At 40.5% G+C, this 20,875-nt stretch overlaps 1 protein-coding gene across 3 annotated transcripts in view; it reads right to left on the bottom strand.

Moving 5' to 3' along the window:
- The window catches only part of FRAS1 (Fraser extracellular matrix complex subunit 1), a 413,106-nt gene that overhangs the window by 217,234 nt on the left and 174,997 nt on the right, over positions 1 to 20,875 (bottom strand). For all 3 annotated transcript variants that reach the window (XM_045790212.2, XM_045790198.2, XM_045790207.2), the window contains 8 exons: positions 13,858 to 13,941; positions 12,061 to 12,162; positions 11,551 to 11,742; positions 6,957 to 7,046; positions 5,054 to 5,089; positions 3,467 to 3,614; positions 1,623 to 1,766; positions 215 to 349 (listed from right to left, as the gene is read on the bottom strand). In XM_045790212.2, the coding sequence (XP_045646168.2) occupies positions 215 to 349; positions 1,623 to 1,766; positions 3,467 to 3,614; positions 5,054 to 5,089; positions 6,957 to 7,046; positions 11,551 to 11,742; positions 12,061 to 12,162; positions 13,858 to 13,941 (931 nt within the window). The remainder of the gene's footprint in view (positions 1 to 214; positions 350 to 1,622; positions 1,767 to 3,466; positions 3,615 to 5,053; positions 5,090 to 6,956; positions 7,047 to 11,550; positions 11,743 to 12,060; positions 12,163 to 13,857; positions 13,942 to 20,875) is intronic.

Genomic DNA, 20,875 nt, shown 5'->3' on the forward strand with positions numbered 1-20,875 from the left:
GGACTTCAAGAAATCTTACCACACACGCACACATCACTAAAGCACTAATAAGGTTATAAAAACATGTGTCATCTCTCTCATCCATGATTCTTGGCCCATCAGGAGTCTCGCTCAGAGTTTCTTCTCAATGCTTGAAAAACTGTTCCCAGCTCTTGCCGGCCCCAGATCTCTTGGAGGTGGGGGTGGCTTTCTCGGTGGCCGGGCCAGGGATTACCTGCACAGGAGTGGCGGTCTTGGTAGAAGCCGTCCCCGCAGGTGGACACACACTGGCCGTGACGCATCAGTAGGGGAGGCTGGCAGGACGAGCACTCTATCCCACTGGTACACGTGGAGCACTGGGGCTGGCAGGCTGGCTCCGGGAAAGGGTGGGAGAAAGAAAAAGGGCAGCTCTGATTAGCTCAAAGACGCCACCCCAGTGCCAGTTCTTACATAGCCCAATTCGGGGGCTCTGGAGACACCGAGAACAAGAAAGGCAGGGAAGTCACTTCCCTAGCCGTCCCTTACATAGCACCCATCTCATGCCAGGCTCTGCATGAAGCGCTTTCTGCGTACGAACGCATTTAATCCTCACAACAACCCTCCAGGCAGATATCATTAACCCCCACTTTTCACACGAGGAACAAGCTCCCAGAGGTTAAGTCACTTGCCCAAGGTCACATGAACCTGGCATTTGAAGCCAGGAAGTTCGGCTCCCGAGTCTGCTCCTCTTTTCCAGTGCCCCCAATAGCTTTCTCCTTCAACCATTTCCTAAGAATATCCCTTGTCTCTTTTCTTTCACAACCCATGGCAGAGATAGAAATAACTTTCAAAAAGCTAAAGATTAGGCATCAGGAAAGGAAGTAGAGAGAAGCTTCATTGAGGCTTGACAATATCCTAGAAACTATTCTAGACACGTCACATGTATTAACACACTCAATCCTCAGAAGAACCGTCTGAGGAAGGTACTAGTCAGTATTATTTCACTTTACAGGTAAGAATATTTAGGCACAGAGAGGTTAAATACAGCCAGGGTATAAACCAATACACTCTTACATGGATAATTAGCTCCATGAGTCAGACATAGGGAAAAAGTAATGATGATCTGGCCTAAACAAGCCAAATTCTGCCAGGTAAGATCTCCTTCTCAGATGCATAAGAACTCTGAAAATTGACATGAATTGACAGAAACTCACAGGAGATAAGCTCTACTACCAATTATCTGTGTGATATTGAGTAAGCCAGTTGATTTCTCTGGCCCCCACGTTCCCCACTTGCAAAATGAGAAAGTTCTAGTAAGGGATCTCAAATGCACATGTCAATTCTAAAGCTCTATCCTGGATTAACTGAGTGTTGTAATAAATGGCACCAAGAATACCGGCAATATCACTATCTTTGAACGTCTTCAAAAAATGAAAAATCCCATCACAACCACCTAGTAACATCATCTATCTCTCAGTAAGCACCAAAACACCTGTGAAATGTTAGAAGGAAGAAACTTGTAGGTAGAGATGCCAAGTAACCTATGGATGATGTTACTACCATTTAATGGTTTTTGGAAGTTGCACATTTCCTGCATGCATGGACCCCCTCCTTGACAACAGTGAGCCTCAGTCCACCTCTGGGCTGTCTGCCCAGAGCCATACCTAAACAGAGGGCACCAGCTTGGTAAAATCCCAGACCACAACTATGTACACATTGTCCATTCTGCAGCAACTTTGTGGGGTCCTGACAGAGGTCACAGTGCTCCGGAGATCGAGAGCAGGTCAAGCAGTCTGGGTGGCAATGAACTACAATCAAGGACAAAGAAGAGGAGAATTTAGTAAAGACCATATGATTTCTCTTACATTGTTCCAAAAACGAATCTACAGAGTTTATGCAGTTATATAGAATACGAAGAACAGAAAACTCTGGAACTTAGGTATGAAAAAGGCCCCAAAATAGCAAAAGTGATTTCAATGCAAGATATCAAAGAACCTCTCTTCGTCTGAAATATTATTACTGTCTCTGGTAGCTCCAAATTGAAGCACTAAAAACATGACTGAATGGCCCTAATAATGCTTCTACCTGCTGGAATGCCTCTACAAACAGGAATTATCAGCTCCGTAATATATGATTTAAACGAATTCAATAATTTATGATTTCTTAGATGTTCTTCTTAAGCTTTGGCATGCATAGAAAGTTAAGAGAAAACACAATTTTTAAAAAAGTTATTTTCTCGAAAAAAGCTTTCTTCTTTTTTCTAAAAAAAAAAAAAAAAAAAAAGCTTTCTTCTTTCTCTCCAAAATTCAAATCTCATTCCCAACAATTGAGATTATCATTGAATGCAGCTGCAATTGTCAGCAAAGGACTTCTTTCAGGTTTTGAAGTTGTCAAGGACCTGATTTTCAGGGTATGGTACATTTTCATATGCTAAATATTTGTTTTGGAAAGCCCAGGGAGCCACTTTGGTGAAGGTAAGATAATTAAACCATAAAGTTGCTTTGCTTTTCCCATGATAAGCTCTTCATAGAAACACTGTGATTAGCTAAAATAAGTTGAGTCCAACAAAAGCAGCCGCCAATATGAAAAATTGCGACCCACAGATGAAAACAATTAATTATGAAATACGAATGGAAGAAAATGCCACTTTTCCAAGAGAGACTCAGCTTATAGGCAAATTACTGCACAGCCAGAGCAGCGCCAGTGCTTGCCAACAATTATTAACTGAAACTAATTCAACCCCAGGTGATTCGAAAGCAGAGTTGCAGAACAAGTAGATAAAATTTTCTTTTGGAAGAAATTAATGAGTCTTTAAACTTCAAAAACGCATTTGAGAACTCCAAAAGGAACCATCTGTTTAATAGCTCACCTTAAAAAAAAAATGGACACCTGTAACAAACTTTCAGAAATTGTTCTTATAGCTTCAACAATGGAACAGTCCTAATACATATATTTGCCTTTACAAGTTTCCAAACTTTGTGTTATTTGATATCCATAATAATTTTTTCAAGGTAGAAATAAGGCACATTTTACCAACGAGGCAATTAAGATTTAGAGAGGGTCAATGACTTGTCCAAGATCACATACCCATAATCTGCTGAGTTTGGCAAATATATAGACAAAGATTTAGTAACATCATTTGTCAGAAAAATTTAGCAAGGAACTAGCCAACCAACCAACCAACCCAGTAGGTGATTTAAAAAAAAAAAAAAAAGCAAGAAGGGAAAAAGAAGATCTCTCAAAATTTTTTGACAGTAAAAATATCTCGGCAGAGGGGCGCCTGGGTGGCACAGCGGTTAAGCGTCTGCCTTCGGCTCAGGGCGTGATCCCAGCGTTCCGGGATTGAGCCCCGCATCAGGCTCCTCCGCTAGGAGCCTGCTTCTTCCTCTCCCACTCCCCCTGCTTGTGTTCCCTCTCTCGCTGGCTGTCTCTCTCTCTGTCGAATAAATAAATAAAATCTTTAAAAAAAAAAAATATCTCGGCAGAAATGAATCAGACACAGACCCACCTGACGTACAATCTGGACAGCACCGTCCCTTCACCACCTGGGCTAGTGTGGCCACTGGACACGGTGAGCAAGAGGGCTCGTAGCAAGTGACCTGAGAGCCCTGGCACTCACACACCTTGCAAGGGCCATCCTCCCACTTCTCCCCCTCCTGTGCGAAACAGTAAAGAATGACGCTATCAGAATTGCAAAAGTTCAGAAGACGGTTTGCTGGTGGAGAACTCAGAATTTCCATAAGGGACAAACTGAAGGTCCTGCTCACTACCATGCAAACCTAACTGAAACAGGACAGTAATTGACGAGTTATAAATTAAAAAGGAAAATATTTCTCCTTCTTTGTTTATAATTGATTTATTTTAACGTAGAACCCAGGCAGACAGATAAACTGCGAAAGCATTCTGGGGCTCCTGGAATAAGCAAGTAGCCTATAACACTTGTTTCCAGTCTATCTCACCAAAGAACACCAGAGGGGATTACTATGTACCTAAGTCTATCTCACCAAAGAACACCAGAGGGGATTACTATGTACCTAGTGATTAGCAGGTAGATTACACACAATCTCTATAATAACAGTGGGAAGCTGGTTACAGCCCTGAATTTCCTTACGGTTACTCCAGTAAGAGTAACAGTAGAGTCATTATAGTCTTAAAATGACAGCTCTTGCATGACCACTTTTAGTGGGCTGTAGATGTGCCATGGGCTTTCTCATGTTACAATATTCCTTTCAGCCAAGCAAATTATGGTAATAAACATGAGTACTTTGATGGAGAATTCAAAGTGAATTATAAAGAGCAATTCCTTTTTGCTCACTATCCATCCCACTCACCCTGGAGATAGGAAAGAGACGAAGGTTCCTACCAGAATGTTTTGGGGTGAGGAAGGAGGTAAAATGGGGGAAAATATTAGAGCATATTATAATATAAATATTTGATAAAATATTTATTAGCCAACTGATGTTGAACATCCCAAACGATTAATGTGGCCATAGTTAGCAAAAATCAATGACAATGTTAGCAAAATCAGGACTATTATCTTGAGAAGGCAGAAGGGCTTTTCTTCCATTTCAAGGCAGACTAGATTCCCAGCCCCCTTATTCTATAGCTTCCAAAATATAAGCTTGTTTCTGTGAACAAATGTGCTTGCACTTTCCCTTAAAAAGAAACCATACAATGTTGTCTGGCAAAAAACGTTGAAAGAATGAACACTCAGCTTTGTTTTGGGGAACTAATACTCCCAAACCCCAAAAGCTCTCACTGTTTTGAGGAACATGAAATTGCACTGATGGTTAAACTGAATTTTCTAGGCCAGAACCAATCAGGAGAAAATCATCACAAAAAAGGGAAAGGTACGTGTAGGAGCTCGTAGTGGGAGAAGTATTAATTATCAATTGGGGGGGGGGGGAATAGGGTAAAGGAAGAAGCAAAAGTTTCAATGAGTCAAAGTCTTAGTTATCATTAACTGGACCACGGTGCTATCAAGCATGACTGTCAGAAATACTACAACATTAAGGTTCGCCAGGACAGTTTATGCAGATCGTTGCTTAGAACAATTCTATCAATATCTGTGTACAAGTAAAAAATCTATACTTACTGGAATACGCTTAACTTCACTTGCATTTGAGGATATCTAGGAACAAAGAGAAATGTATTTATTATACCACTAAAAACACCATTAGGCTGATCTATTTATTTTCTCATTTAAGACTTATCCATTTTGCCCAAGTAACATGCAACTTCATTCGTTATGAATAGAAAAAAAAATCTATATATGTCAAAAAACAAGAAAAGCATATGATAGGAGGTGAAGACAACATGCCGCGGAAATATTTTTTGAATTCTTATTCTCACTTTGTGCTTAAGCACTTGACTTCGATTTGCTTCAACATGAAGGACTTCATAGTCAAGAGATCTAAGCCTGTAGGGGCAAACTCTTCAGTCTCATAAGGTACCACAGCATTATTCACGGGGATTTAGACCCATTTAAAACAACTTGCTTTTCTTTAATTACACCTGGCTTAATTTACCTCAAAAACAGGTAGGAAAATTGATACTATGATTGAGAAAATAGAAATTCAACATTTATAGGCAGACTTTAATCTCCTACATTCTTAAGAAACAAGGATGACTAAGTTATAAACCACTTATGAAACAAACAATGCCGACAGCATAATAACGATGCCATTTTTTTAGCTTCTTTTTTTTTGAAATGTGCCAGGCACGGTTCTTTACAGGTATTATCTCAATCACCCCATAAAGTAAGTACTATTGTTATCCCTTCTTCACAGATGAGGATTAAGTAACTTGTCCAAGGTTATAGACCGTATGTGGCAAAGTAGATATTTGAACTTAAAACCTGCACTGTTAACCCTACACAGCGCTCTCTCCCCTGCATATACAGGTTGACAGATGCAATTTTCCCAAATCACGAAGAAAAAGTACATAGGGATCAAAGGACTTAATCCCAATTCTTATCATCTTGCTCTGATTGGTCAATGAAGCAGTTGTCTTGATGTTCAACTGGCCTATTTTTTAGAACACAATTTATCAAAACTCCATGTGGAAAATACGGGCTATATAGATAGAGCAAATTTGAAGAAATTACGATAAATATTTTTTCCTTTGGGTACATAATTTTTAAAAGTGCAGACTTAGAAATAAAACCTTAGCAAATGAAATTTTGGGCCCCTCAAAATCCTTTCAATTCTACCCACAAGATAAATCAAGAGCCTGATCACTTTCTATCACTTCCTCCCCAGACCAAAACACCATCACCACCTCTGGACTACTGCTGAAGACCTTCCAAGCAGACCACCAACTTCCAGTCTCGCCCCCTTCCGTCACTTGCCTGCAGAGTGGCCCAAGAGACCCTTTCACAAGTAAGCCGGATCATAGCACAGCCGCTCAAAGCTCACACAGCGCCTGTGTGTGTCAGGGTAAAACCTCGGCGTCCAGGCTACCTAGAGGACCTACCGTCGAATCCTTTCCCCCTCATTCACTTGGTGCCAGCCATATTCACTTTCTTTGTTGTTGAACACAGCACACACACCTCTGTTTCAGTCCTTTGCATTTGCTGGCCTGTCTCCCTAGCACATTTTCTCTCCCCGGTCTCCATGGGGCTTGCTCCCTCACTTCTTTTAGGTTTTGCTCAAATTTCTCCGCATGAGAGACTTCCCCAACCACCTTATGTAAAAAAGCCCTCCCCTCCCCCCAGTGACTCTCTAGCTGCTCTGTTCTCTGTGCGGTACTTGCCACCCCCTGATGTGGGCAGGCTTCTGTCCTCTGTGTCCCCACACCAGAGCATAAGCTCACCACCAGAACAGGGACTCTGTTTGCTTTTTGCTTCTGTGTCTCTAGTACCTGGCACACAGAAGACAGGCAATCCCATCTGTTGAACAAATGAATGGTTAAAAGATATGAGAAGGTAATGGCCCCTCATTAAACTAATTTTGAATTATTAATTTTTAATAGTCTCCAGTCATTAGGCTGATACTCACAAATTCTGCATTTTCTTCATGAACACAGTATCCATTCTTTGAAATGCATTCAGGGCAGCATTTTCCATCTAAGTGAATTAATTCTTCACCCTGTAGAAGCAAGGATTGCAGAGGCACATATCAAATTACCATCTCTAGGTAGCAGTGCAAAATTGCAAAACAGCTGGATTCCCTGACTGGAATGAAAAACCGTAGCACACCCTTGGCTTTGGCCCCCTGCCTATTCCCTCTTCCCGTGTTGTCTTCCCATGGACAATCTTGGCCATGCAGCTCACCCCTCCAAATGCTTTTTCATACCAGCTCTTGTGATACTTGTGCACAGATCCCTCCATCGATCCCCACCCATGACCAGGAGCTCATGTGAATCAGAATGGCCAAGATTGTTAATTGTTGTAGTCTTGGAAAGTTACCATTTCAGAAAAGGATCAGGCTATCTTAAATCTACAAGGTTTGAAATTGTGATTTGGTTTCATTAACAGTGTTCAAATCAAACCAACCCTTTTCCTTGAATACAAAATCAGATACATGCCTTTCTGCACAGATGTAGTCTCAGGCATAAATTAAACAGCAGAAAACTAATTTTTATTCAATATTCTGAAACTGTTATCCAACTCACATAATCACTATTTTTTAAATTAATTATAAGAAGAAGGAAAAAAAGGTCACACTGAGAAGGTAGACGCTTAACTTCTAAAGTCTTATTATTTTAACTTCCCAATATTAATAATTTCATCATTTTTATTTCTATTATAAAATAACAATGCTTACTATAAAAAATTAAATAATTATAAATTCTATTACTTAGAAAGTATAATTCCACTGCAAGCCAACCTCCCAGGGAATCTGCTGTGAAAAATACAATCTCTGTTTACAATTTTTCATATGCATATACTAACATCTAATATCTATAGGCGAAAGAGTATTCTTTAAAGCACTTTCCACTTTCTAAAGATAGATCTTCTTTCTAAAGAATGGTGATGTTTCTTTAAATCAAGACATTATTTAATTTGGGATCTGCATTACATTTAAGGTGCAGAAACCATGTTAGGTAAAAATTGAATAATGTGAAATTGTGCAACAGAATAATCCCAGGGATATTTTATGTTTAAAAACACTGTGCACTAAAAATATATAAAATAAAAGCACTAGTTGTCTATGAATTGCAGCATGATGGGTGGATTTTAGAGTCTCTTCTATTTCTCTTGAGTATCAATTTTCTAAAATGAATATGTATTATGTTAATGAAGGGAAATAGAAACTTTTAAAAGGAATACAAAAATACATGAATGATTGTAACTTTTTTTGATCATAACTTTTTACAGTGTCTAAAAACTGATTTCAAGAAGAAAGGAGTCGTGTATAGATCACTGTCCATCAAAATGGAATGCCAATCAGAGGCCAGGGCATTGCGGCAGGTGCTATAGAGAGCGGGCGTATTTACATATAAATTGTTTTGCAGAAAGGTGACAAATCAGCTGGTGGTGCAGGCCTCATCCAGAAACAGCAAAATTTGCTTTCAAAGCAATAAAGGGGTTTATATGCATGTAATCTAAGTTGCTTAAAAACAATGTTTTAAAACGAGACAGAGTATGTGTACTTCTATTAAAGGTTAAAGGGAAAATGCATGAATGCTTCTTGAGTGACCACTATCTGTAGAGACAAAACCAAAAAGGCAGCCTGCCTCATCCCAGTAAGGCCAGGAGGGGGGCTGTTCCGAGGCTTCCAATGCTACTGTAAATAACAGCGGGCCTTGCTGCTGGGGAGCAACGATTCGGTTTTGGTGAGGGAGGGAGTTCTAAATAGATTTGCTATTTATAGAAGAAGCCTGGATGCCCAGAACTGCGGCAGTTCACTGCGGTGGGGAGCTTCTCCCATTAGCATTTGACTTTTGCTTTGAGAAAAATTGCTTTGCGGAACAAAACTAATTCTTCTCTTTTTAAGAAGATTCTGCTGCGCAGGCCAGATGGAATCTGCGAACCCCTCCCTCACTGAATCACACCAACATCCACCCACCAGACCAAAGACGGTGTGATTCCACTAGCTTGCCCATTGGAAAAGGAAACACTCCTTCGAGGGAATTTTCCTCCACTGGAGAAGGGAAAGGCACCTCACACTTACGGTGTGCCCACCCCCTTCCATGCATTTTGCGATAAGCTTCGATCCTACCCCCCCTCACCATCACCATTTTAAGCCCCATGTGTGAACGCCAGGTCCTTTAAAAAAAAGTACTTTGACCTCTCCATCTGAATTCACGTTCAAAGATAACACAAAATATGGAAAAAATGAAAATCTTCATACTGTGCTATTTTACTATTGAGGTATTTGTGTTTCGATGGCTAGGGATTTGGTGGAATACATCAAAAACAAAGGCCATGCCATTTTCTCCTTTTTTAACAAAGGAAAATTATGTGCTGATTTCCACGCTACTCAGAACATTGCTGTTGATAACCAGTGTGATTCATTATTACAATGGTGAACGTGTACAGTTCTGTCTGCTCTTCTAGAAGTTGACTTTTCTGCCTCTTTGTGGATGTGCATACACTTAGACCTAATCTATCCTTGGCATCCAGGAATCAAATGACCTTGATATTCTAGGAAAGGCAGAAAGTGGGGTAGAATTGAATAAAAATACCAACAGAGCACTTGCACTGCTCCCCTCAGCAGACTCTGGTCATTTTCTCCAGATGCTTCTAATGCATTTTCATTCATATTTCCGTCATCGTTGGTACCACCGCATATTGTGATTTCTGTTGATGTATCTGGCTTTCCCCGAAAGCCTGGGAACTCTTCAGATTAGAATGTGTCTTATTCATCTTTTTATCTCCAAGCTAAGCAGAAGTTAGGAAGTTTGTACTCCAGGCGCTCACAGAGCTATTTACAGAAATAATGGTACAGAAAGAGGGCTAAGGGATATTTTTGGTAAGATTCTATTTTGGTTAAAATTTCACTTCTGGTAGTATTTCCAGTTCAGAACCCAGTGCCTTCAACAACATTTGGAAACACAGATGTCACCTGGAAGACACCAGTTTAGTTGACTAAAGACCTGGAGAAATGGGCGAAAGGCATTAGAACTCCTCAGTTTATAACAGAGAGGATGGGGTGGGAGTGGGAAACAGGCAGTGCTGGGGGGTGACTGGAGGGGAACCAAGGCCCTCTCCATGTACCTCAGCTGTTGCTCCCCATTTTTCCTAAGAACAGGGAAGAAGACCTGGTACATGGGGCCACAGGTAGGTGTCATAGAGGATAGCAGGCACTTGGAAATGCATTGGCACTGGGGACAATGGGTCAAATTATTATCTGTGATTGAGAATCTTTGCTCAGACTTAACTGAAAATAGGTGGTTAAAGGAGCCACCCTACCAGAATCACTTCTCCCATATTTTCCATAAACCCTGGGATATTATTCGGCAAATTAAGATCTTAGAAAATAACACAGCATCCTCCCAGCAGTCTGGCGAGGCCAGGAAGCCCAGCCTCAGCCTGAGAGAGAAGGAGAAAAACAAGGGCCCTGACTGGGGTTTTTCTCATCTTCGTCCAACCATTCTGACTCCCCTGACATAAAGAAGGAAAAGAAATGAAAAGGCGTGTGGGGGGAAATAAATCTGCAAAAAGCAAGACCCTCTTTGCCTAAATACGTTTCAGCTCTGCCAAGACGCAGAAGGAGGAGGCAAAATGAAAAATCACCCTGTCATTGACAGCCCTGTTTGAAAGGTTGTTCCTTCTCGGGCTCGGTGTTAAGAGGAGCTGAGATGTGGGGGAGAAGAACTAGAAAGAAAAATGCCTTCACAGACATCCAGTGCTTCAGATCGTCTGAGTTTCCCTCATCTACTCAAGTTCACAACCCTGCGGGAAATTGGTGGGGCGGATGGGAGCGGTGAGGGAGAAGGAGACAACTTTCAAAGCAATTTGTTTTGCAATGGGTCAAAATTGAGTTCAAAGAGGAAAAAAAAAAAAAAAAGAAGAAGAAGCAATTTCCCTACAATATACATCTATAGTCCAAACAGAGGTTGCTTTGTTAGAAGCTTCTAGAAATTCTGCAGACAGCAGAAGTCAACAGAGGTCATCCGAGTTAATTATTTATGAGGTTCCCCCCCCCTCTCTTTTAAAACAAAAACAAAAACATTTTACTTTCTTTCCTGATCTACAGAAGCGGCTCCTAGGTGCTGGCTCTCCTTTCTGCTAAATGCTGCCAGTAGGGCCTGCAACAGAAGCTGGCCATGGGAGCACCTGCCGACCTCTGTTTCACAACCATAGCAAGCTGGGCAGGCCACCAGCCATGAGGTCCAGCTGCGCTGACTGATAGGCTAATGTCCCATATCATGTCCTTCCCTTTCATGTCTCTGGCTCAGGGCTTCCAATCGGACCAGATGCACTGAGAACTAAAAGCTTCAGGGGGCTGTTCCAAGCCATTCTGAACAAATCGTGACATTTATTTTACACCACAGAATCTCTGTGCTAGAAGGCTCTGTGAAATGTGAGCAGTCAACCTGGCTGTCGCCTCTGCTGCTGCCAGAAAGTAAGGCACAGGTGAGGGACCACCTATCCCATTGGAGAGAACTGCTAACAGTCCAAGTGGAAATGCCTTGCCTTCTTACCTGGGCACACTCCACTTTGGCGCACTCCCCAGTCCGGCAGATCACTTGGCCATGGTCACACATGCAGAACTCGCAAGCCGAGCCCTTCCACATTTCATCCTGGTACCGCACGATCCCATTGTGGGAGCAACTTCCCGCAGGAGACACACATTCCTCACAGCATTCCCCGGGACGCTGAGCCCTGCTCTGACCCTGAAGAAACAAAGATGGCGGGTAAAGGGCAGTTCTCAAGAGAGTTCGAAAACATCTGAACCCATGGGGCAGAAGGTCATAAAAGGCCAACACTGTATGCTGCTCCTTTCCTCCCACTGCCCAACCTAACCCAGCTGAGGCAAGTTCCTCTCTACCTCAGCCCTCCTTCCTAGAAAACAGGTCTTTCATATTTTTATCCAATATTTCTGAATATCAAAAAAAATTCAATTCCCTCAAAAGACACACTGGACTGAAAAATGCATTTCTCAAATGACCCAAGATAAAGCTTTGAAAACCAAGCCACACTCTCTCAAGTACCTTTTCACATCGTAGTGGAGGGCAGGCCTCTTTGTGGCACCTGACCTCACCCTCGTCACATATACACGTGGTACAAGCATTTTCATCCCACTGCTCACCATGCTGAGTAAAGAAAGGACAAAGTGGAAAATCAAGTGTCACATACATCAAATAGAAACATGGGCCCATAAGACACACAATTTTTTATTATAATTTTTAATTGAGCCACAATGAATGTACTCCTGAGAAATGATATCATTTAGGCAGCAACACCTCTAAGAAAAAAGTCAATAAGGAACTATTTCAAAAGGAACTGTCCAAAAGGAACTCTGCATTCATTTTTATTCAACTGTATTCATTCCACAGATGCGTTGAGGGCCTGCTCTCTGCCAGGCACAAAGGGGCCCTGGAACATCAAGATTAATAAGAAGACCCTGTTGGCTGCCTAATGAGTGCTCTTTCTTAGCTCTTCTTCTTTGCCGGAAGACCCAGCTCCCCTTGCAGTTAGGGTAAGGGCATTGTCCCAGTCCTAACCAAGGAGACCTCAAGGGAAGTTTGCTAGAGCAGTGGAGGTCAAAGAAAAGACTCTTCTCCCCCCATAAAAGAAGAAAAGCCATCCCTTTTCCCCACCAGCCTTTAGTAATGATTGTGTGTGGATGAGCTAGTCTCGAGGAAGCCACCTTGGGGACATGAGGGGACAAGACAGAAAGCAAACACCAACATGCTGCAGATGGCAGAGTGGAAAGACTGAAAAAGGATCCTTCGATCCTTGAAGACATCATAAAGACCTGAGTTGATCAACCCTACAACCACCCTACCTCTGGACTTCTTGTCATATGAGATAATAAATGTTTTCATTTTAGCCACTTTTAGAGGAGTATTTCTGTTACTTGCAACCCAGGACATCACAATAGATATAAAGCTATCTCTCCCAAGAGAAATTAACCGGGCACATATGTGGCTATTGTATGGGACAACACAGATCTAGTACACACAAAAGTCCTTTCCTGATTAGTTACGTTCATTCAGATTTCAAGGGACCCATCTAGAATTTGTGGCCTTCGTTCCCTAATACTCCATTTCAGATTCTCTACTGAGAGTCATAATTCCAACTCCTATTTAGTCTTCTTTAGAGTGGCTGGCAAGCACAGGGAAGTAGTTGGGTTTGTTTTTTATATGTTCTTTGCTTTTGAATAATGTAACCTTCTTTTGGCTCAGCCGCACACTCCTAAGACAGAACATTCATTCATTCATTCAATTTGTTGAACTCATTTTTATTTGGTGCCTGTTGTGTGTTAGGCACAGTTATCTAGATTGTTCCAATAGTACTTTCAAATGTGCAGGTTCCACCACCACTAGCTTCTTCCCTCCTTTCCCTCTCTCCCCACCCCCCATGTCTCTCCCCCCTGCCCTCCCCCCCCAGCCAATGTAAGGCAGGGGGAAGCTGTCTCTGGGTATCAGTACATACAATCCAACCAAAGCAGAGAGACATTCCCAGGGCCTCCAGCCTAAGTGTAAACTGATAGTAACCAATGATAGTCCTTTCCTTCCTTCAAGATGTGTAAACAGTAAGCTCACCAAGGTTCGTGAACCAGGTGCTGCCCGCCAGCACATTCCTTTATATTTCTAATCCTCTTCAATTTAATTTTTTCATAAAGGCTTTCCACAAAGAGATGAAAAAAGCTGTTTATGTACCGAGTTACTAATCTTGGCAAAGACTCAGACAAGAGGGTGGGGAGGTCTGGTGGTTGGAAGGGCGGAGGGCATATGTGTGAGAACGTATGTCAAAACACCTACAGGGGGTACAGCAAAGGTTACCTCGTACACTTGGCCAGATGCAGAGCAGGATCGGGAAGAGCACTGTGGGCAACACTTTCCAGGAACTCGGACTATAGTTTCATCCTTACATCCAAAAAAAGAACAATCAATCCATCAAAGGAGACATTAATAAAATCCACAACAGTAGGAAAATTTCATTCATAGCCAACTCAATCATGTGCCTCAAGCATCCATAAACAGCAATTTCCCCTCCTTTAGTATTTATTAGTCACCTGGTGCTTTGATAAGAATTAGCACTTCCAAAGTCATTGTGACTCTTAAGAGGTTTGCACATTCCTCAAGTCCTATCCTCTCCTAAGAACAAACAAAAGCATCAATAAAAACAATAACAGTAAGAATAGTACTCAGTGTTTGCCAGGCACTATTTTAAGGCTTTACATGACCCTATGAAGTATATGTTCTTATCCTTGCTTTACAAACAATAACAGTAAAGACCAGAGAGGTTATGTGACTTGCCCAAGGTCACACAGCTGACCATGGAAGTGATAAATGGTTGGAAAGAGACTTCAGAGCACCAAGGATACCAACACTTAAGAGCACTTAAACTCCTGCTGAGTTACTGCTAAACTCAAAATGGAGGCATCTCTCTCTTGATAAGCTACGTCACTATTCTTTTGCATCTTTATGTGAATCCACATCTTTATGTATTAGGGAGCTCCTCAACATGAAAAAAAATCGTATTCCTAGATATTTGGGAATGAGAGCAAAGTGGGCGACAAAGACTAAACGTCCAAAGAACCCCCCACACCCTCTCCCTACTTCTCCCCTCTACCACTCCCACCCCCAGAATATCAGACCATTTATGTCCGCTGCCTCCGCTGCCCCCGCTGCCCTGAGAACTTTCACAGCAACAGTCCCTCATTAATGCCAAAGAGTCAGCTTCTCACTTGACTTATCACTACAACCTTTTGAATGGCAAGAAGGCAGCCAAGTTAAAGGCAGAGGAAGGAGGGTTAAAATAAGACAAATTTTAAGGACTAAGAAGTGGTTTATCTTACACAGAAGATACCTCCTGAATGATTACCTTCACTTTCTCTTACAAGAAACAGAAAATGAGATTTTATTACTGTGGTTGCTTTGGAACGCATTCTATAAGAGAAAGGCAGCCAAAGTACTTGGGCAGGGGAGGGGGTCAAAGAGATTTAATTTTTTATGGATAGTTCTGGTCATATCTCAGTAGTTCTTTACCCCAACGATATACAGTTACATTAATGCATTACTATCTAATAGAGATTTCTTTCATACAACTGAATCACTGGGATTAAACTGACAACTGTTTTCTTATTTTAGGTTGTTTTATTTCTTTATTTTTCTATATGGAAAATACTATGGCCATTGATATTTAATAGAGTATGTGAAAATTGGACATGCACTGAAATCATTGAGCATTTCTCCACCTCAGAACTCTTCAGCTTAATGAAATTTCAGTGAGAAAGTAAAATAAAGGCATATTTGATGTCATACTATTCAGTAATTTTATTGCAGTAAACAAATGAACTTATACAATGCTTGGAAAACAGGAAACAGATGTAATGATCACAAATCCGGAATCAGCACAGTTAGTATCAGTCTACCTTAGCTGACACGGACTAGACCCAAGTACAGTAGCAGAGACAACTCGAGAACATGTGGGAAGAAGGAATTACTTGTAGCAAGGTTGGTATAAGGAACATCAAGTTTTCTGATTCTTCCTGGCAATACCTAATTATATATTTTACTGATGGAAACAGAATCCTTTTTTACCAATCCAGATCAACAAGGGCAGGAAGGAAAAGCATTTAAAGAGAAAATATCCCAGGATACAAGAGAACTACCTGACTGAGAGGCGAGAACTCACCTGGGCTGGTGCATCATAAGCAAGACTGGAGATGCAAGTAAGAAGATGAACAGCAAAGTGGGTCAGAAAAATGGGAAAGACTTTTCAACAGTGTATTTTGTTGCTGTAATATATCTGAATCCTATTATTCTGGGCTATGTAGATTTGCCCTTCCAAATGTATAGTCTACACAGGGGCCAGTCAACAATGGACCATGGGCCAAATCCAGCCTGCCACCTGTTTCCATAAACTTTTATTGGAACACAGCCACATCCACTCACTTCCATATTATCTATGGCTGTTTTTTTGCTACAATGGCAGAGTTGAGTAGTTATTTCAACTGAATGGCACACAAACTTGAAAATACTTGCTATCTGGCCTTTTACAGAAAAAGTCTGCCAACCCCAGGTCTAATATGGCACCCTCAGTAAACACAGGAATTGAATAAAAATATATATATAATTAATGTTATTACAATTTGGGGTAGGGCTACCACTAAGGATATATTTAATTATGGTTTTTCATATTCGTTAAATAAAAATATTTATGATAAAAATTTTACAGTGTATTATGGCTAACAGCCCTTGATAAAATATTTTCTGGCTATGATACCACTGCAGATATAGAAAGAGATGAAAATTTCACCACCAAAAAGTAAAACAGCCAACCTCCTACCACGGCTACAAGGAAGTCCCATTGAGCATAAGACATTCGACATTTGATGGCCTTTCTTTTCTGTGTAAACCTAAATAGATATTAGAACCATCATTCTGCCTAACTCTCTGCCTTTCTATATCAAACACAACCCAGATCCATCCCTCCCATGTGTGGCCACTACTGTTAGAGGCAGTCAGGTGCCAGCCCTCGCCTTCCTCAATATCTTTCTTCCTACATCTAATCAGAGACCATAATGTAAAACAGAAAAAGAAAACAGTGGGAAGTATGTATGTTGGAGGAGGTAGAGGGAGTGATAACAAGTTGGGGGACAGGACGATGCCTCAAATGATAAAGCACATGGTCACCGAGAGAGAAGGAGAGAGCCTTTGCAACGGTGCAAACTGGGGAGTATAGTTTTTTGTTTCATGCACTCAAAATGTAGGAGGGTTGGGCAGTGGAGGTTGGAAAAGATCCAATCTCAGTACAATAGAGCTACACTGACTGAAAACCCACCAGCCCCTCAGACAAGGAGACATGAACCTTTCCTAGCATCTGGCTATGGATCCAAGAAGGGGAGTTAACCAGGGGCAGGACATTTACCCTTGCAGCTTTCAAGCAGTGGATATGAACAGATTTCTCTTGATCAAGGATGAGTAAATAGAAGGAAAGGAACTTGGGAAAAACTCTGAAGAGCAAGCAAAACAAAAATGTTCTGAAGATTCAGAAAAAGAGCAGACTTCTGAATCCTACATACTACAGGATCTAAAAGAAAAGATTTAAAAGTTATTTTGCAACTTCAGTAAGATGCATGGAAATGCAGTCTCTATTAAACAGAAGCAGGAAGCAATAGAGAAAGAAGAAGCTTTAGGATAAAAAAACTAGATGAACCAATGAAAAGAAAAATAAGGAAGAATTAAAAGAAAATTAAAGTGAAATAGTCAAATTAAAATCAATACTAGAAGTAGTAAATACAAACTCGAGAAGCTCTCTCCATATGAAGAGGAAAGACACAAAGTGAAAAATGATAAGAGAGATATGATTGATAATGAGGGGGAAAGAGAGGGGAGCAATCTAAGAATCATCAAAGTATTCCTAGAGAAATGAGAATAATTGGAAGGAATATGATTAAATTAAAGCCATAACTGAAGAAAGCATTTCAAAAACTGGAATACAGACTAAAAGGGCTGCACCATATTCTAGGCAATAAGGTGAAAAGACACCTCACCTAGAAATACCCTGAAAAAATGTTTCATTTATAAAGATAAAGAAACATCCTGCGAGAATCCAATAGAGTAAAACTAGCTGAACAAAATGGAATAGAAAGCAGACAGACCTCAGGCTTCTCCACAGCACTAAATTTCAGGATTCAGTGGAAAGGAGCCCACGGAGTTGGGATGTGAAAAAATTATGATTGTCCCCAATTTTTGAGCTCTACAATTAGCTCTAAGGTATATGGACGGGAAGAAAATAATTCTCAAACACTCGGTGGTTAAGAAGACATCCAATCTTCTATCTTTCTTGAAGAGAACATCCAGAGATGAAGTTCAACCTACTCTGATTCATCAACTTGGGAAATGGGAAAATTATAGTATTTAACAGATTGCTGGTAATATCATCAGGAACATTTGGGGTGCCTGGGTAGCTCAGTCAGTGAGGCGTTCTGCCTTTGGCTCAGGTCATGATCCCAGGGTCCTGGGATCAATCCCACATGGGGCTCTCCACTCAGTGGGAAGCCTGCTTCTTCCTCTCACTCTCCCTCTGTGCTCTCTCACTCACTCTCTCTCTCTCTCTCAAATGAATAAATAAATAAATAAAAACTTTAAAAAATATATCATCAGGAACAACTCTCATGAGACTAACCAGACCATTTTAATGAGGCTACAAAAATGTGGATGGGTTAGGGCTCTGTTCACAAGACATCTAGACAAAAGTAGCAAGAAATTTCGGTATGAATTTATATCCCTCCTTAAGGGAACAATACCGTGTTTGAACATAAGAAATTTCTCCTTTAGTCAGAGATCATCAACAACTTCTAAAATGTGATTATAACTATGAAAAAAACCAAATACATCCATATTTGCCTACAAAAAATTTGGAATGAATTACCAAAAAAAATCTATTATGGTGTTTTTGAATGGAAGAAATATAGATGATCCTTTTCTGCTTTTCTGCATTTTCCAAACTTTCCTTAATAAGTACAGATTCCTTTTACAATTTAAAAGAAAAAAAAAAACCTCTTATATTAAAAATCTATTTTTTTCTAGAGCTCAAGACCTGGAAATACATTTCTTCTGATGAACTTGTCTGTTTTTAATATTTAATGAGTTGATATGTATAAGATACTTGCAATTGTGTTCAATGTTGTTAGTAACTATTGTTTTTGTGATTGTTATTATACAAAAATGCTATGTAACTCAACATTTTGGAAGGCCATCTAGCATAGTGGTTAAAAATATGAGTCAGGTGTGATCTGCTGAGGTTGTAATGCTGACTGCCTAGGTGAGAAGCACTGACACTTCCTAACTGTGGTATCTTAACCAAGTCACTCTAGCCTCTGTACCTCAGTTTTAGGTACTGGCAAGAGGGGATGATAATAATAGTTCTTAATAGGGTTGTGATGAGAATTACGGAGCTCTGAAAATTAATACTTGGCACAAAATAAATGCCAAAAATGTGGTGATGGTGAGGACAGAGATGATGATAGATGGTAGACAGTGGTGATGGTATTTCCATTAAAAGCCTAAACTTTTTAACACTCCTTTATATCATCAGAACATCCAATATTTAATAATGATATTAAATCAAGAAAAATATTTCTAAATAATCTGAGTTCTTTTAAAATATGTCATGGCAAAAATATAAACTTAAAGATGAAAGGGTGATTAAAATCAATTTTCAGGGGGTGCCTGGGTGGCACAGCGGTTAAGCGTCTGCCTTCGGCTCAGGGCGTGATCCTGGCGTTATGGGATCGAGCCCCACATCAGGCTCCTCTGCTGTGAGCCTGCTTCTTCCTCTCCCACTCCCCCTACTTGTGTTCCCTCTCTCGCTGGCTGTCTCTATCTCTGTCAAATAAATAAATAAAATCTTTAAAAAAAAAACAAAAAAATTAATTTTCAGGTCTTCAGAATGCTTGCATATCAACTAGCTCTGAAGTATGGTACCAAATTTCATCTTTTTAAGTTAATTATGTATATCAATGCAAACCATACGTGAGTGCAATGTTTGAAGCTAGAGTTTATATTTAATGTTTTTTTTTTAATTTTTTTTAAAAAATTATTTATTTGAGAGAGAGACCATGCATGTGCGGAGGTGGGAGGTGTTGGCGGGGGTAGAAGGAGATAATCTCAAGCAGACTCCCTGCTGAGCACGGAGCCTGACATGGGGTTGGATGCCAGGACCCTGAGATCATGACCTGAGCCAAAATCAAGAGTCCCACGCTCAACCGAATGAGCCACGCAGGGGACCCGCTATATATAATGTTTTCAAAATGGGAACTAGTACTTTCCATTATCCAGTATCTACCCCCCTAACATGAAGTCCGTTAAGGTTTCAAAGATTTAAAGTAGAAGGCTCACAAAGTGGTGTTTCCTCCATGCCTCCTCTCACTTTCCTTATTGCAATCTTGGTAAACTGCTTAATTACCCTTCCTACACAAGGGGACTGAATCCTGGAAAGTGCTAAATCAAAATGCCCCAGCACTACAGCGTTCTCTGAATGTGAGATGCTGTGCAGCTCTACCGAGAGGCTCATTTGTAATCTCAGCGCTGGGAGAAGACTTGGTGATGAATTGGGAGATGTGACATGAGTGCAGTAGTTGTGGTAGTGTGCGTAATACGATCTACTCTTTCAATTAGATACATTTTCCCTTTATTTGGCATTTAGCATTTCTTGTCTAATTGCCTTTTGTCTGCCTTTGAAAATATTGCCCAATTGTCACAATATGCCATGTTATTGATTTTGTTTTATTTGACACAAAGTACTGCTCTGTATCAACTGAATGTTGGCTTCCAGCTTTTCCTTAGATCAAAAATAAGCTATTTTTCGGCTGGAGGCAAACTCCTTCCGCGGTTATCTGTCAACTGCCAAGGAACATCCATAGAAACCTCTGGAAGAGTAAAAAAATATAAAATACCATGTATACCACATTTATTTGCCATTGATTTTCTCTTCTAAATTTGTGTGAAGAGTCTAATGTTCTGAAAATCTGATGAACTTTAAATGAAGAACAAAATGCACTATTTTTTAAAGCTCCCCAGAGAAAATCTGAATAATTTGAATTGTTATCTTATAAGAATTAAAACGTGTACATCTGGATATCATGTTCAAAGACACACATAGGTCTTAAAAAGCAAGACTACACCTATGCATTGAGAAACAATACCTGATCAGATTACAGACTTCTCCAGATGTTTAACTCGACATTTTTACATCTGCAACTGGAGCTGGGAGCTTCTTTGCATGTACCCTCAAGGCTCACTTTCCCGACATAGCAATTAGCTTAAATGTCCAGTAATTAGACCTATC

This window comes from Ursus americanus, chromosome 8 (assembly GCF_024610735.1).
Source record: "Ursus americanus isolate L20-20 chromosome 8, mUrsAme1.1.p, whole genome shotgun sequence".
In the NCBI taxonomy this organism is placed as follows: domain Eukaryota; kingdom Metazoa; phylum Chordata; class Mammalia; order Carnivora; family Ursidae; genus Ursus; species Ursus americanus.